Here is a 17,817-nt window from a genome sequence, read left to right on the forward strand (position 1 = left end):
TGGGAACCGCTTTAAAGTGATACATACATGCTGCTTTACGTTACAATAACATAGTCATTAATAATGTATATACGTATCCTAGTATACACGTAAGATTTACAACACTGCGAATCGATTTGGTAATGTACATATACGTGCTGAAAAATATGCGGTCGGGCGTGATCAAATTTATCATGACGCCCATCGGGTTTTATTGGATCTGATAACACAAAAAACACAATGCTGATATGGTTGTTTTTTTATTTTCTATTTATCAAATGCATTTGTGTTTACAAACTGGAACTTCTAAATACTACTAGCTCACAAAATCGTATATCATTTTTTTTCCACGGGGTCATAATTCCGCGGAATCACAATATCAATTTAATCCGCGGGTAAAAATTTACGCGGAATCTTGGAATGAAAAAAATCATTTGAATAATTATTATTAAATTTAGTTCTGAGCGATTTTCATTACCTAGAATTTGTCCAACTTTGGACTGAAATTGTAAGAACTGTTCACAGTGAACAGTAATAATCCGTTGTGCACTGGTCGGTAGTCATTTATATATATTTAGTTAGCCGTCAAGATTTTACGACGCTGGCGAAAATCGTCTTGTGAAATATTTAATTTTATTTAATTGTCAATTTATGGGTTCACATGTTTAAATTATGAATTGATCAGTTTTATCAATTAAAAGTCAGAGCACAAAGGGATCTAAAAATTGCAGTAAAAACACGGGTCTTAGCGTGTCGTTAATTGGGTCATTGAAAGACAGACCCGGTTGGGGCTATTTGTCGTCTGACACGTGCCGTTATCTCAAGCTGGGAGAAGTTTAAATTTCATGCAAGTAAATTTACATAAAATTAAAATCTTTAGGAGATTAAATTGTTTATTATGTGAATTCTCAATACAAATTTGTTTGACAGTTTGCATAGATAAAATCGATATACATTGGGTACACGTATATGCAAGACTTAGTGTAATATAATGTAGTAACTTCCGATTAACCTTATTCATGTAATGTAATTTCAAAATGTCATTCAAAAATGCACTTTAATTACACTTGGAAAAAATTCCGCGGAAAATTTGTGCCCGCGTTCATAGCGTAAATTAATACCACGCGGACAAAAGTACGTCCACAGTATATATAATTATATATATATATATATATATATAGATATATAGATATAGAGATATATATATAGATATATATATATATATATATATATATATATATATATATATATATATATATATATATATATATTCAATAAATCCTTTTTCTTTGTATCGGGGATGAATAAACACAAAGAATAAGTCCAATACACAAACAACTTTCATCTACAGCGCTTTCGCCCTACCGGGATCTTCAGTAATTCAAACAAAGTAAACAAGAACATTATATATATATATATATATATATATATATATATATATATATATATATATATATATATATATATATATATATATATATATATATATATATATATATATATATATCTATCTATCTGAGCAGTCTACAGAAAAAGAGTTGATGAACATTTATAAATTTCCACTTGAACAGGAAGAGTAACTGGAGTCATGGCAAATGAAAATCCAGCAGATTGTCTATGTGGCACCCCTTTTCCGTTTTTTTCTGCAATATCTTCCTCAATTCCTTTGAGTCGCATTTCTAATAATTCGCGTTTGTTTTTCTCAGGTAGCATCTGATAGTGTTCGTTTTCTATGTACCGTTGAAATTTAAACGGCAGAACCATGCTGAAAGACTTCTTGTACAGTTCTTTTAGGGAATATTTCTCGCCATAACAAAGACATTTCATCAGATATATCACGTGGCCCTCTACACCTTGGTAGTGTGGAGAAACCTTGGCATTTTTAAACTCAAGCTCCGTAAGTAACCAGTGTTCACACTTCTTGAGAACACATTTTACATCATACTCATCAGCTAGTGGCAGAATTTCGTCGATGCAAGTCTCTAAAATACAATCAAATTAACTCTTGATTATATTCAATTCAAAATTTAGTACAAAAGCCGCATTTCTATAAGAAGTGTTCTGTTAAACTTGCATATTTTGAACTTTATAATATGTCCGCATAGACCATAGAACTAATTGTTAGGAATGATACAACTCCGTGTTGTAAAATGTTGTGTTAATGCGACAAAGTGTTGTCATTGGTGTTATATTTGCATCCACTTAGTATGATTCCCTCCATTCCCCACGAAAATTGGTTGTCACAGCTGTATAGAAACTGACAGGACTGAATTCTACACGATCCAGTTCTAACACGTTCATCGACACAGAAGTAAAAACCTTTAGCAACCTGAGAAAAATCATGGACAGCACGAAATAATCATGATGTCAGACTCAAATTACCATTCAAGACGATTTGATATTTCTTTTATCTAACTTACTGATGTACAATAACAATAATTAAATTACTTTTATTTTACAACCAATTCATTAATTTTTTAGAAGGAAGGTTTAAATATAAAGGTAGCGATCATTGGAGAGAAAAAAAATACAAAACCCGGCAATGTGGGTTGCGTATTTTTTGTTCCAATCCCGCATGAATCACCAAAGAAAGCATTTTATTGTTGAAGTATAACAGCTGTTTAACGCGTTGTGTGAAGGCAGCGACGTATTGTGCAGTGTATGTGTTGTGTATCTGCGAGGTGGCATGTTGTGCAAATTTGTGTTACGGTGTAGCTCGACGATGGGTTATGCACTAACGCAATTTTCGCACTTTGCTCACAGGCAACTGCCGTTTTACATTTTTCTCATCAAAAATATACCCTCTACCTAAATAATTATACACAAGGTACACATCGCCGCCATCTTGAATTTTTCGCTCACCTGTACCTATATACATATTATCATTTAAAATTTTATCGTTTTATAAAGTCAGGGGGCAGAACTAAAATAAAGGGAATTGGAAGTTAACAGTGTACAAAAATTTAGTTTTATATCCTGCATAGGATCTTATTTTTGGTAAAAATGGTATTTCATAGGGGTACAATGTCAAAGATAAAGTGTAAGAAAATAAGTGTAAAATTTGGATACAGTTTATTTTACGGTATTCTTTTTTTGTTTTTCTTAGGAGGGGCCATATGGCACAATATCCTTTGAACACCCATATAAAGCAATTCTCAGCTCAGGTGAGCGATGTGGCCCCATGGGCCTCTTATTTAATAAAACTGTCACATATGCCGACTTTAATTTGCGCCTGAAACTCATTTGTAAGATTACTTTTCGATCCTCTTCGTCTTGCCACCTGTTCTTTAACATCTTAGTTTACTAGCCATGTGCCTGTGACTTGGCCCTATTCGGACACCATATATAACCTATTACATAAGCATATTGTCGCAATTTAATTCTCTTCCTACCTGTCAGTGTGTACTCTCTTGGAAAAATACACCGCAGAAACAGCTCAAAACTGGAATACTTTTTCCCCGGAAGTTCTAGCTCTGTCATGTTTTTCTCCTTAAATTCCCCTGTTAACATTTTCCTAAATACAGGCGATGCGTCGATTAAGACAACTTTCGCCACATGTAACTTTTGATCTTCAACGATCAAAGTGAAATCAGTTACTTCTGGGTCATAATCAAAGTGTTCGTTTTCCAGGTCCAAATTCGTGCTGGGCTGAACAGTTGAGTCAGGACTGTTGTTCCCGGACGACACAGAAAAGGCCATTTCGCGTTTTATCTGGTGTTATTTTCGCAATTTTAAAACGAAAGTTCATTTGTGTACCAGGAAATAAAGCGTTTTTATAAATTGTAAAAGCTTGAATCCCACCGATTTAGACCCACTGCGTAGTTCATTTCCCTTTTAGCGATATTTTTTAAAATCGACCATTTTATTATCCTTAAGCACGTTCTAAACGATTTCATAGAATCCTTTTGCACATTATCCGAGCTATTCAATGAGTTGACTATTAAAAACAGGTCAATAGGACTTGGTGTGATATCTAATGATTTGAATGACATGCATACCACTGGCGTCGGAAGCAAACTGAAAGTGGGGGGGCTAGACTAATCCTCAGAAATTTTGAGAAAAAAACTAATTCCCAAAATCATACAAATCCTAATCCGTGGGATGGGGGGGGGGGGGGGGGGGTAGTATACCTATACTTCCCAACAAAAATTCTTACCTACCAAATGTTTTTCCCCCGAAATCATGGAATTCCTAATCCGGGGGGGGGGGGGGGGGGTAGCATGCATATGACTCCAACTTCTCACTCTTTCAAGGTAAATTCATGGACAATTTTCTTTGCTGCGAGAAAAAGTGGGGGCTGAACCCTCTATGATACTATTTGCCTAATGGTTAGGTCTAACTTTGCAAAAAAAGTGGGGGGGGGGGGGGCTAAGCCCCCCCCCTAGCCCCCCGGTTCCGACGCCTATGCATACTACCTTTGCTTTTCTTCACGCATCTTTTTTGTTTGTACAAATAGGCCTGCTAAATAAAAGTATCAAAACAGGTTTAGAACAGAACCTAGTTATTCAGCCAATCGCCAATCAAATGTCCCAATTTCTCGATAAGAATGCAGTCTTCGTGTTGAAGAATTTTTCTTCGCTTCGCTTCGCCCATTCTTCGTGACGAAGATTTCTCTTCATGTGATCTTACCATTACTGAGACCAATCGCCCCAATGGGTTATATAAGCCCGTTTTGGATCTGATGCCCTAAATGGGATAACAACGTACTGTGGTTTCATTAATATTCAAGGGTATCAATTTTCGTGGATGAAGTAAAAATCACAGTTTCAAGGATAGGTAAATTCGTGGCCAATGACCCTATCAAATTGAATACAAAATGTTAATAGAAATTGCACCTCGATGACCATAATTTCCTGGATCAACTAAACAACGAAATCCACGAAAATTAGTATTCAACAAATATTGATGAAACCACAGTATAGTACCTATAACTTGGATTTGTATGTACAGAGTATGTGTTGTTGTTGCATCCCCCTCACTTTGTAGGAAACACAGACCCAGATAATATTTTTCTTTTGAAAATTTAGGCCTGAAATCATATAAAAAGAATTTCTCCAAAGGAAAAATCTCAAAGGCTTTTAAAATATAAATAAAATTGTATTAGATAAATAGAACATCTGTAGTTGTGTGAATTTATTTTTGCCTTATCCAATTGAAATCGATGAAATGGTTCGCTCGCCAAGCCTCGAATAAAAAATACCGAAGTTGTCAATTCGTTGGATAACGCAGATGTGTATAAAATCACACAATATACATGTAGATATCCTCACATATTGAGAAATTTTTATCGTTAGATTTAATGAAACGCTAAAACATACCTAACCAAACATGGGCAAATTCAAAACAATTTTAGATATATATGTATATGTGTCAAAAAGAACGAGGATTTATTTTTTTTTTTTTAATAATCACTAGCGGGCGAAACATTTACGATTATAGAAGAGCGGAAAAAAAACACGGGTCGAAAATTACTCTGTATGCAGTAGTTAAAGTTGTTCATTGTAATTCGGTTTAGTTGTGTGTACTGGTCATAATGTATTGGTGTGCTACTTTCCATCATTTCGGACAAAATTAATAGAACAAACAATTGGAATATTGATCTAATTTATTGAGAACAAAAAATTATGAAAATAATGAGCAATCAAAGGATGCATTTCTTTCATTAATTATGAAATAACTGTTGCATGTACATTCATCAAAGGTTAACTTTCTTTTACTACACTATATATCGTGTCTCTACTTTGAGCTGTCATTCCTTGGAGGCCATCTCAAGGTTACAATGGAAAGGCACAACTCAATACGGTCCATATCCATGGACAGCGTCCTAGTCCTTAAGACCTATGGTTTATTCAGACCCAGTCTTTCAGGCATTTGCATCTTTAATCGTCCAGCTGGATGATTTCTATTTCAAGATCTTCCTCAGGAATTCCAGGAAGTAAACGGCCGGCGCGTTCCATAGCCCTTATCAGTCTTCTTTTTGGCTTTCTGGGACTTGTCGAGGTGCCACTGTCCATGCTTGAGCCGGATGACCCTGGAGAGGGAGATCGAGAAGAACATGGCTCATCTTCCAGAGAAATTGGTTTCTTCAGAACTTTCATCTTTCTCTCAATGTGAAGTTTCCTTCTAATGTAATCTTGAAGCCTTCGACATTGGTAGAGAAAGCCAGTCTTTGGCCTGGTATCCATGTCTATAAAAGTCTGGCAACTCTCTCTGTCTTGCACAAAATCTTGTTTTTCTTCGTCTGTTTGGGGCGAAACCTTCTCGCCACGAGTGCAACAGATAAAAAGCCTCGTGAAACTGGACACAGCACTCCTTTTGCTCCTGGTTTCCATTTTTGCTTTCAAGTTTTGTTATTCTAGCATCCGCAATGTTGAAACTAGAATCCTTTATGACGTCACAATCAGTCAAATTGCAACGTCACAAAGGCGCATTACTACTTTGTCACCGAGAAGCTTTGCTACGGCCGACGCCACGTTTTTACTTTTATAGCCTACAGTTGGGAATTCTTAAAAAGTCATATAATTATACAAGAAGTCTAGAAAGACATTACCTCAGATGTTTGCAGTATCTAATAAAGACTGCTTAATTATATTTACTGAAGAGAGAACACGGCGCTTGCATGTATTTGGTTACCTTGTATTGGTTACCTTGTACAGATTTAAGGTATATTTTTAATCATCTGTATAGGTTTAACACCTTAACACAATTAAGGGGTCCTCCACACAACTGGGAAAAGTTCTGCATACAAGTTCATTCTTCTAAATTACTTAAAGACATGGATTTCTAGCATGTGTTTGAATTGAAAATGACAGGAAAAAAATCAATTAGGGGGGGGGGGCAACTTTTTAAAGTTTTACCGCTATTCATGAAAATAAAAGTCACTGCGATATTCGAACTCGGGACTTGCGAGTCAGTAGGTCTAAGCTACACTCATTGCGCCACAGAGATACATGTATAGACATCAAAGATATTTGATTTAAAACTGTGTCACACTGCGTTAAAATCGCCACGTTGAGACGTACTGTCATAAAAAGTAGAAGTGACACGGTGTGTCGAGGATCCTTAATCTCAATATCCTATTTAATCAAAACCAATATCCTTCAAATCATATTCATTCTAACATGACTTGGTTGGAAGTCTACGTTAAAAATACGTACTAAATAAATACACCGGGCTCCTTAAATGTCATTTAAGGCACAGCAATATTTGGACACGATAGGGGGCGGTGTATTTTCCTCAAATCTTTGATTTCATTGGCTTGAGTTCTGTTCTAAGACATAAGATCATATGAAGAGAAATCATCGTCAAGAAGAATTGGCTACGCTTTGCTTCGCTCTGCTCCGCCCATTCTTCCTGAGGAAGATTTCTCTTCATAAGCTCTTACTATTACTGAGACCAATCGCCCCAATGGCTTATATAAGCCCGTTTTGGATCTGATGCCCTAAATGGGATAACAATATATAGTACCAAACTTGGATGTGTATGTACAGATTATGTGTTATTGTTGCACCCCCCCCCCCTTCACTTTGTAGGAAACACAGACCCAAATAATATTTCCTTTTGAAATTTTAGGCCTGATATAAACACGCATTCTGAAAGTATTGCATAAGCAATACAAGTCCCCTACCGGTTTGAATTATTCTATGAAAGCTTCCAAGCACACAACTATTTCAAAGCTATTGTAAACGAGATGTTATGCTTTAATCAGAGATAAAAGAACAGGAAATTAAAACTATATAGTTGATATAGAAATTAAATACAAAATAGGTAAAATAATACTCTTTGTTTCATCTCCTGTAATTTCGCCAAGTCTAGTCTGTATTCGCTGGTAAAAATTGTGAAAACAATGCACTGTTATGCACAATATCATTTCTTACCGTCTTCTGTACCTCGAATCAAACCAAACAGTTAAACAGCCCAACCCGACAACGAACCCGATTGTTATAATACAAAAAAAACCTGCCGATTAAATTTACAACACAATGCTTGATACTATTTTACAGAATTAATTTGTTTGTTAGAAATGATGAAAGGAATGGTACAAGTAACGCACGATATCATTACTGACTACATTCGTTTATTCAATACACACCGAACCCGATAACGAACCCGAACATTAAAAAATTGGAATATAAAAAATTAATTTTCTCGAAAATATGTCAATCAGACGCTACAAAAGTGTAAACTTGATCTGTAGTTTGACATTTTGAAGCTGTTCAGCAAGTTTCATATTATTCCTCAAATGCATAAAGAAAAAAGTGTGGAAAACTGAAGTGGGACAGACAGACGGACGGACGGACTGACGGACCGGTGAAACCGGTAGGGGATTAAAAAAAAGATATGGATTTCTAGCATGTGTTTGAATTGAAAATGAAGGGAAAAAATCAATTGGGGGGGGGGGGGCAACTTTTTACAGTTTTACCGCTATTCATGAAAATAAAAGTCCCTGCGGACTTTTTTTCTAAATGAATTTCTCCAATGAAAAAATCTAAAAAGCTTGATAATATAAATAAAATCGTATTAGATAAATAGGACATCTGTAGTTGTGTGAATTTATTTTTGCTTTATCCAATTGAAATCATTGAAATGGTTCGCTCGGCAAGCCTCGAGAGTATACAGCGAAGTTGTCAATTCGTTGGATAAAATAGATGTGTGTAAAATCACACATTATACAGTCATGTGGATATCTTCACATATTCAGATATTTTTATCGATAGATTTAATGAAACGCTCAAACATAACTTACCAAACATGGGCAAATTCAAAACAATTTTAGATACATATATATGTGTCAATAAGAATGAGTAATTATTTTTTTTAATATTAACTAGCGGGCGAAACATTTGCGATTATAGAAGAGCGGAAAAAAACACGGGTCGAAAATTACTCTGTATGAAGTAGTTAAAGTTGTTCATTGTAATTCGGTTTAGTTGTGTGTACAGGGCATAATGTATCGGTGTGCTACTATCCATCATTTCAGACAAAATTAATAGAACAAACAATTAGAATATTGATCAAATTTATTGAGAACAAAAAATATAAGAAATAATGAGCAATCAAAGGATGTGTTTCTTTCATTACTCAAAGAAATAAAATTATGAAATAACTGTTGCATGTACATTCATCAAAGGTTAACTTTCTTTTATTACACTATATATCGTGTCTGTACTTTGAGCTGTCATTCCTTAGAGACCAACACAAGGTTTCAATGGAAAGGCACAAATCACTAGGGTCCATATCCACGGACAGCGTCCTAGTCCTTAAGACCTATGGTTTATTCAGACCCAGTCTTTCAGGCGTTTGCATCTTTAATCGTCCAGCTGGATGATTTCTATATCAAGATCTTCCTCAGGAATCCCCGGCAGTAAACGGCCGGCGCGTTCCATAGCCCTTATCAGTCTTCTTTTTGGCTTTCTGGGACTTGTCGAGGTGCCACTGTCCATGCTTGAGCCGGATGACCCAGGAGAGGGAGATCGAGAAGAACATGGCTCATCTTCCAAAGAAATTGGTTTCTTCAGAACTTTCATCTTTCTCTCAATGTGAAGTTTCCTTCTAATGTAATCTTGAAGCCTTCGACATTGGTAGAGAAAGCCAGTCTTTGGCCTGGTATCCATGTCTATAAAAGTCTGGCAACTCTCTCTGTCTTGCACAAAATCTTGTTTTTCTTCGTCTGTTTGGGGCGAAACCTTCTCGCCACGAGTGCAACAGATAAAAAGCCTCGTGAAACTGGACACAGCACTCCTTTTGCTCTTGGTTTCCATTTTTGCTTTCAAGTTTTGTTATTCTAGCATCCGCAATGTTGAAACTAGAATCCTTTATGACGTCACAATCAGTCAAATTGCAACGTCACAAAGGCGCATTACTACTTTGTCACCGAGAAGCTTTGCTACTGCCGACGCCACGTTTTTACTTTTATAGCCTACAGTTGGGAATTCTTAAAAATGCATATAATTATTCAAGAAGTCTAGAAAGACATTACCTCAGATGTTTGCAGTATCTAATAAAGACTGCTTAATTATATTTACTGAAGAGAGAACACGGCGCTTGCATGTATTTGGTTACCTTGTATTGGTTACCTTGTACAGATTTAAGGTATATTTTTAATCATCTGTATAGGTTTAACACCTTAACACAATTAAGGGGTCCTCCACACACCTGGGAAAAGTTCTGCATACAAGTTCATTCTTCTAAATTACTTTACGACATGGATTTCTAGCATGTGTTTGAATTGAAAATGACAGGAAAAAAATCAATTAGGGGAGGGGGGGGGCAACTTTTTAAAGTTTTACCGCTATTCATGAAAATAAAAGTCACTGCGATATTCGAACTCGGGACTTGCGAGTCAGTAGGTCTAAGCTACACTCATTGCGCCACAGAGATACATGTATAGACATCAAAGATATTTGATTTAAAACTGTGTCACACTGCGTTAAAATCGCCACGTTGAGACGTACTGTCATAAAAAGTAGAAGTGACACGGTGTGTCGAGGATCCTTAATCTCAATATCCTATTTAATCAAAACCAATATCCTTCAAATCATATTCATTCTAACATGACTTGGTTGGAAGTCTACGTTAAAAATACGTACTAAATAAATACACCGGGCTCCTTAAATGTCATTTAAGGCACAGCAATATTTGGACACGATAGGGGGTGGTGTATTTTCCTCAAATCTTTGATTTCATTGGCTTGGGTTCTGTTCTAAGACATAAGATCATATGAAGAGAAATCATCGTCAAGAAGAATTGGCTACGCTTTGCTTCGCTCTGCTCCGCCCATTCTTCCTGAGGAAGATTTCTCTTCATAAGCTCTTACTATTACTGAGACCAATCGCCCCAATGGCTTATATAAGCCCGTTTTGGATCTGATGCCCTAAATGGGATAACAATATATAGTACCAAACTTGGATGTGTATGTACAGATTATGTGTTATTGTTGCACCCCCCCCCCCCTTCACTTTGTAGGAAACACAGACCCAAATAATATTTCCTTTTGAAATTTTAGGCCTGATATAAACAAGCATTCTGAAAGTATTGCATAAGCAATACAAGTCCCCTGCCGGTTTGAATTATTCTATGAAAGCTTCCAAGCACACAACTATTTCAAAGCTATTGTAAACGAGATGTCATGCTTTAATCAGAGATAAAAGAACAGGAAATTAAAACTATATAGTTGATATAGAAATTAAATACAGAATAGGTAAAATAATACTCTTTGTTTCATCTCCTGTAATTTCGCCAAGTCTAGTCTGTATTCGCTGGTAAAAATTGTGAAAACAATGCACTGTTATGCACAATATCATTTCTTACCGTCTTCTGTACCTCGAATCAAACCAAACAGTTAAACAGCCCAACCCGACAACGAACCCGATTGTTATAATACAAAAAAAACCTGCCGATTAAATTTACAACACAATGCTTGATACTATTTTACAGAATTAATTTGTTTGTTAGAAATGATGAAAGGAATGGTACAAGTAACGCACGATATCATTACTGACTACATTCGTTTATTCAATACACACCGAACCCGATAACGAACCCGAACATTAAAAAATTGGAATATAAAAAATTAATTTTCTCGAAAATATGTCAATCAGACGCTACAAAAGTGTAAACTTGATCTGTAGTTTGACATTTTGAAGCTGTTCAGCAAGTTTCATATTATTCCTCAAATGCATAAAGAAAAAAAGTGTGGAAAACTGAAGTGGGACAGACAGACGGACTGAAACCGGTAGGGGACTAAAAAAAAGATATGGATTTCTAGCATGTGTTTGAATTGAAAATGAAGGGAAAAAATCAATTGGGGGGGGGGGGCAACTTTTTACAGTTTTACCGCTATTCATGAAAATAAAAGTCCCTGCGGACTTTTTTTCTAAATGAATTTCTCCAAAGAAAAAATCTAAAAAGCTTGATAATATAAATAAAATCGTATTAGATAAATAGGACATCTGTAGTTGTGTGAATTTATTTTTGCTTTATCCAATTGAAATCATTGAAATGGTTCGCTCGGCAAGCCTCGAGAGTATACAGCGAAGTTGTCAATTCGTTGGATAAAATAGATGTGTGTAAAATCACACATTATACAGTCATGTGGATATCTTCACATATTCAGATATTTTTATCGATAGATTTAATGAAACGCTCAAACATAACTTACCAAACATGGGCAAATTCAAAACAATTTTAGATACATATATATGTGTCAATAAGAATGAGTAATTATTTTTTTTTAATATTAACTAGCGGGCGAAACATTTGCGATTATAGAAGAGCGGAAAAAAACACGGGTCGAAAATTACTCTGTATGAAGTAGTTAAAGTTGTTCATTGTAATTCAGTTTAGTTGTGTGTACAGGGCATAATGTATTGGTGTGCTACTATCCATCATTTCAGACAAAATTAATAGAACAAACAATTAGAATATTGATCAAATTTATTGAGAACAAAAAATATATGAAATAATGAGCAATCAAAGGATGTGTTTCTTTCATTACTCAAAGAAATAAAATTATGAAATAACTGTTGCATGTACATTCATCAAAGGTTAACTTTCTTTTATTACACTATATATCGTGTCTGTACTTTGAGCTGTCATTCCTTAGAGGCCAACACAAGGTTTCAATGGAAAGGCACAACTCACTAGGGTCCATATCCACGGACAGCGTCCTAGTCCTTAAGACCTATGGTTTATTCAGACCCAGACTTTCAGGCGTTTGCATCTTTAATCGTCCAGCTGGATGATTTCTATTTCAAGATCTTCCTCAGGAATTTCCGGAAGTAAACGGCCGGCGCGTTCCATAGCCCTTATCAGTCTTCTTTTTGGCTTTCTGGGACTTGTCGAGGTGCCACTGTCCATGCTTGAGCCGGATGACCCTGGAGAGGGAGATCGAGAAGAACATGGCTCATCTTCCAGAGAAATTGGTTTCTTCAGAACTTTCATCTTTCTCTCAATGTGAAGTTTCCTTCTAATGTAATCTTGAAGCCTTCGACATTGGTAGAGAAAGCCAGTCTTTGGCCTGGTATCCATGTCTATAAAAGTCTGGCAACTCTCTCTGTCTTGCACAAAATCTTGTTTTTCTTCGTCTGTTTGGGGCGCAACCTTCTCGCCACGAGTGCAACAGATAAAAAGCCTCGTGAAGCTGGACATAGCACTCCTTTTGCTCTTGGTTTCCATTTTTGCTTTCAAGTTTTGTTATTCTAGCATCCGCAATGTTGAAATTAGAATCCTTTATGACGTCACAATCAGTCAAATTGCAACGTCACAAAGGCGCATTACTACTTTGTCACCGAGAAGCTTTGCTATGGTCGACGCTACGTTTTTACTTTTATAGCCTTCAGTTGAATTCGTATAAAGTCATAATAATTATACGAGACAATACCTCAGATGTTTGCAATATTTAATAAAGACTTTGCCTTCTTTGGAAGAAAGAATAAAGCTTTGACCAAACAAAATGATATGATTAGAGTGAAAGAAGTTTTAAAAGTACTACATTGTACGTAACTTACTTATACATAATAGACGAATAACGACTACAAACTAGAGCAGAGCTCGTGGCAAAGCCACGAGTAGGTCTTCCGTTGTTGCTGCGGGTCGAAAATATATGTGATTAGGTGTCAAAATATTATAATGACTAAACTTTCAGTTCTGCTTTTGTTATAAAAACGTGTTGTGATTGAAAGTCTGTATATAAAACGTGTTTTGAAAAAGAAAGGAAGAAAATGTTTTAGGAAAACTATTTGTCGAACACAGTTTGTGTAATCGTTTCAAAAATTCTTTAAAAAATGAGATGTTTAATGGCGATTTAAATTTTCAAAGGGTAGCAAGCATTGTTATAAACAGTATGTACTCATGGTTCATATCAGGAATTGTATTTTTTTTTAAAAACCGAACCCGCCTACAAAACACCTAACCTTTTCTATGGGATAACTTCTTTATTTAAATCTTTCTAAATTTTTGAAGACTATGTGCAAGTTTAGAATTATTACGTGCTGACAAAATTTAGTAATTAGTCAAAATTGATGGCTTCTCTGAACTTTTCTACGGGGAAATGTGTGTCGTCTGATATTAATTAATGATACGAGTAGACTTGGACATTCAAAATAATATATAATCAGCTAAAAAAAAAAAGATCAGCGGGAGAATTTATGCAAAAGCGAGAATCTAAATTTTACACCAGATGGTGCTGTTTCATAGAGACAACGCTATGTAACGTGATTTAAATAACCTTATTTACAGATATGAATATTACTTCTCTCGACAATGTAACAATATGCAAAATCCTTATTTTTAAGTCAGTGGGTTGACTAATTAAATTGAAAAAAAAAATCATTTGCGCTTGCGTAAATTGTAATTCTGGGAAGGAATTAGACAGTCCGTGTTAGAGAAATTCGAAGAAGTTATGAAACTGGTCAGTTTCTACATCAAACTGCGCATTGATGTATTAAGGACTATCATGGGTATCGTCTGTACCCACGGTCCGGAATCCGTATGTGCAGTCATACATTGTATGTACATCGATACACCTTTACCTCCCCACCTACAGCCATACAAATCAGGGTGCAACCTTCATATACACATGCATAGTATTTATTTATAGTTCTGGAAATTATTTATCTTGTATTTTAATATATTGGGTATTCATTGTTCAGCTAAAATTAGTATTCCACTGGCTGTAACTAACCTTGTACTAAGTATTACAACCTCATAATACACAACTTCAATTAAAAGTTGTTTTTTTTTTTTTATTAATTTTCAATCAATTAGCAATTAAAAAAATCCCCAATAACGCACATCTATCTCACTTAAGTGTAACTTTGAGAAGCGCATATATTTTGGGAGGCAGATATGTCGCTATATTATAGTCTGCAAGTCAAGTGAATTATCATGGTCTTTCAAATCTGTCGACACTTGCAGTACTTTGATGATTTCTATGGCGATCGACTGCATTGCATAATGTAGTCGTATTTCCCAAGAACAAAATTTCCTTTCACTTCAAACTTTTAATTATAATACATTATAAATTATTCTGTTCATAATTATAGAAGTTTAGCGTGTTTAACAGGTTAATTTATTAGCCCGCACATTCTCAGGTTACGATTTCACATCTTCAATGTGAAGATGATTGACTTCGAATAATAGTCTTATTGTTTATAAAAGCACCCTTTCAACTGTTACTCAATTACATATGTTCTGAGAAGCGACACAAGATTTTCGGTCACACGTGGCAATGGAAATAAGACAGACTGACCGAATAAACAAACGGGTGGAAAAATGAAACACGTTGAGGAGAAAATGTTACACATAAGAAGAAGTCACCAGAAATGATTTTCGACAGATCTGGATATCTTTTCGCCAATTTAAAAAAATCCAGCGCCAGGACTTGTCAGCGGGGCGGGAGGAGGGGGGGGGGGCGCAGCAATGAGTTCGCTTCCATACTGAAACGAACAACCATGTAGAAAAAACTACAGAGTGATTAATATGTGAACGATAGAACCTAATCTTAAGTTGTTTAAAACTCATGTAAATATTCTTTAAAATAATCATCAAATGCCTCAATTCAGGACATTCTTTTATCGTGCTAGCACCTACCGCAAACATGTAACATGGAACTTTGATTATAATTTGATTTGATTTTTAAACTACCTTGTACGCTATCGTATAATTAAATCAATGCTTAATCAACTGTACAAGTAAAATAAATTTATCTTTTCATCTTAAACCTATATAATAGTTGAAAACATAATAAAATATAGTTCTGTCCGTGCAAAATATGAAACATGAACGCGTGATAAGGTACATGTAGAAGGACACGAGCCGACCGCGGATCACTAGTCCACTCGCGCTAGATCTCCTCAGCCATGTGCGAGGGACGATCATCATTTAATATTTGTGGAGGGGGGGGGGTAAATTTTTTTAGATATACAAACCTACCATTAATTTATGTCTGACGATGTTTCCGATTTGGAGTAATATCGTTCATTAATATTCATTTACACTCAAATTTTTAATAAAATAAATACAAGATGGACAAACTTTTATAACATAAATTTAAAACAGTTCTTGTATTTACGGCTATATAAACTCACACACGTTCATATTCATCTAAGTGTGCGTCGCAATGTGCGAAACTTATGTATTAGATAACCGCATACCGCTAGGTAGTGCAGCCGTGGCTGATCTCCTCGGCCGTGGACGAAGGATAGAATACGTAAAAGTACAACGCATAGACACGCACAGCTCTTAGCCGAACAAGATTTGAAAAGTGTGCAGTATAATGACCATATTCTATCAAAAAGAAGTTCTTTATTTCAAACTTGAAACCCACAATTGATCTATGTCTGATATTGCTTTAGATTGAGAATGACATTGATTTTATTAATTAACTGAACGATTTCTTAATTGACACCTAATCGTTTAGTCCATAAACTTTTATGTGTAATCAAAACTAATTTAAAAACAATTCTTGAGTTTGCGGCTAAATAAACTCATATTTGAGAGACGCAACTCTCGTGTATTAGATAACCGCTGACCGCTAGGTAGCCCAGCCGCGACCATGGTGACCGATTTTCTCGGCCGCGGGCAAGGGAGAGTTTCGTTCACTTGGCCAAATTGCCGCGAGTACTGGTCAACACGTATTACTTTTTATACTCATATTATGCAATACCCAAACACAAAAACAGTTTTATGACATCAATAAAGTCACAAACAACATTTTTTGCAGCGACGCCCATATCGAAAAATTTACCGTTTTAGAGTTATGAGGCAAAGACTTTTAAGGGATCTAGACCCCTCATTTTAGAGGCTAGCCCCTTTTTTATGGTATCATATGAAAGCTCGTAATATTCTGCACAACTTTTGTTCTATATGTGACTAGAAAAAATTTACTACTAAAAAGTTATTGAGCAAAGATATAAGCAAAATTTAACATTTTTTGAAACATAAATTTCGATGTAATTTTTTAAGAAGTAAACGTGGGTAAATCAAACATGTAAAACTAGGAGGACAACGTTCAAGATGTCTACATTAAAGATTTGTAAATTAAAACTACTTGCTACGGATCAACTCGGAGCCTTTGCAGGTACACGAGACCCACTAAAAAAATATTCAAAGGGGAATAACTCAAAACCGGAAGTAGCGATTTCACAATATTTTGTGCTATAGTAAGCTATTGTCATTTCCAATAAATCCTGAAAATTTGAATAAGATCTAACGACAAACAAGCGAGATATTACAGTTTAAAGAAACGTCTAGAAGAAAAAGAAGAAAAAAAATAATAATGAAGAATTTCCAACAGAATCAGTACAAGGTCTTCCGTTGGAAACGGAAGACCTTAATAAATTACAAAATAAAAGAAAATGCAAACAAGAAAATACAAATTATCATACATTTACCCATTGCTTTTCTGTACAATATATAACGGTTATACTAAACATGCAGTTCAAGGTATCGGTGTATAGACAATTATTTTTCTTTAAAAAGTGGAAGATTTGCATATGGTATGATTCATACTTATAATTACAATGCATTTACATGATATTCAATGTTAATTGGTGTGTTTAATTTCGGGTCCAAAGAAAATAAAGCAATAATAGTAGTCTATTAACCTTTCATAGATTATTTTAATAAGGTGTTTCTACTGAAACAGAGTAGAAGAACATTGAATATTAACCTGGAATGAACCCGATGTCGCGCCACAGTACATGAGTTGGGGGGTTCTTATACCCATACTCGAGTTTCCATAAAGTTTACCTTCAACATCGTCTTCAATTTTCAAGAGTCGACTTTCTAACAACTCGCGTTTATTTTTGTCTGGTAGCATCTTCTAGTGTTCATTTT

The 17,817-nt window shown here is 35.4% G+C and overlaps 1 protein-coding gene across 1 annotated transcript; it reads right to left on the bottom strand.

Annotated features, from left to right (window-relative positions):
• Window positions 1-1,503: 1,503 nt before the first annotated feature.
• On the bottom strand, window positions 1,504-3,753 carry LOC105321418 (BTB and MATH domain-containing protein 38-like). Its single transcript, XM_011419680.4, has 2 exons — window positions 3,372-3,753; window positions 1,504-1,961 (listed from the first exon to the last, which is right to left on the bottom strand). Exons 1-2 carry the CDS (start codon window positions 3,676-3,678, stop codon window positions 1,504-1,506), a joined length of 765 nt encoding a protein of 254 aa, XP_011417982.3. The 5' UTR covers window positions 3,679-3,753.
• Window positions 3,754-17,817: the final 14,064 nt, after the last annotated feature.

This window comes from Magallana gigas, chromosome 4 (assembly GCF_963853765.1).
Source record: "Magallana gigas chromosome 4, xbMagGiga1.1, whole genome shotgun sequence".
Lineage (NCBI taxonomy): Eukaryota > Metazoa > Mollusca > Bivalvia > Ostreida > Ostreidae > Magallana > Magallana gigas.

Coding starts and splice junctions, on each gene's coding strand:
- LOC105321418 (XM_011419680.4), bottom strand. CDS start 3,678: ATGGCCTTTTCTGTGTCGTCCGGGAACAACAGTCCTGACTCAACTGTT. Junction 1,962..3,371: donor AAGAGAGTACACACTGACAG/GTAGGAAGAGAA, acceptor ATTGTATTTTAG/AGACTTGCATCGACGAAATT.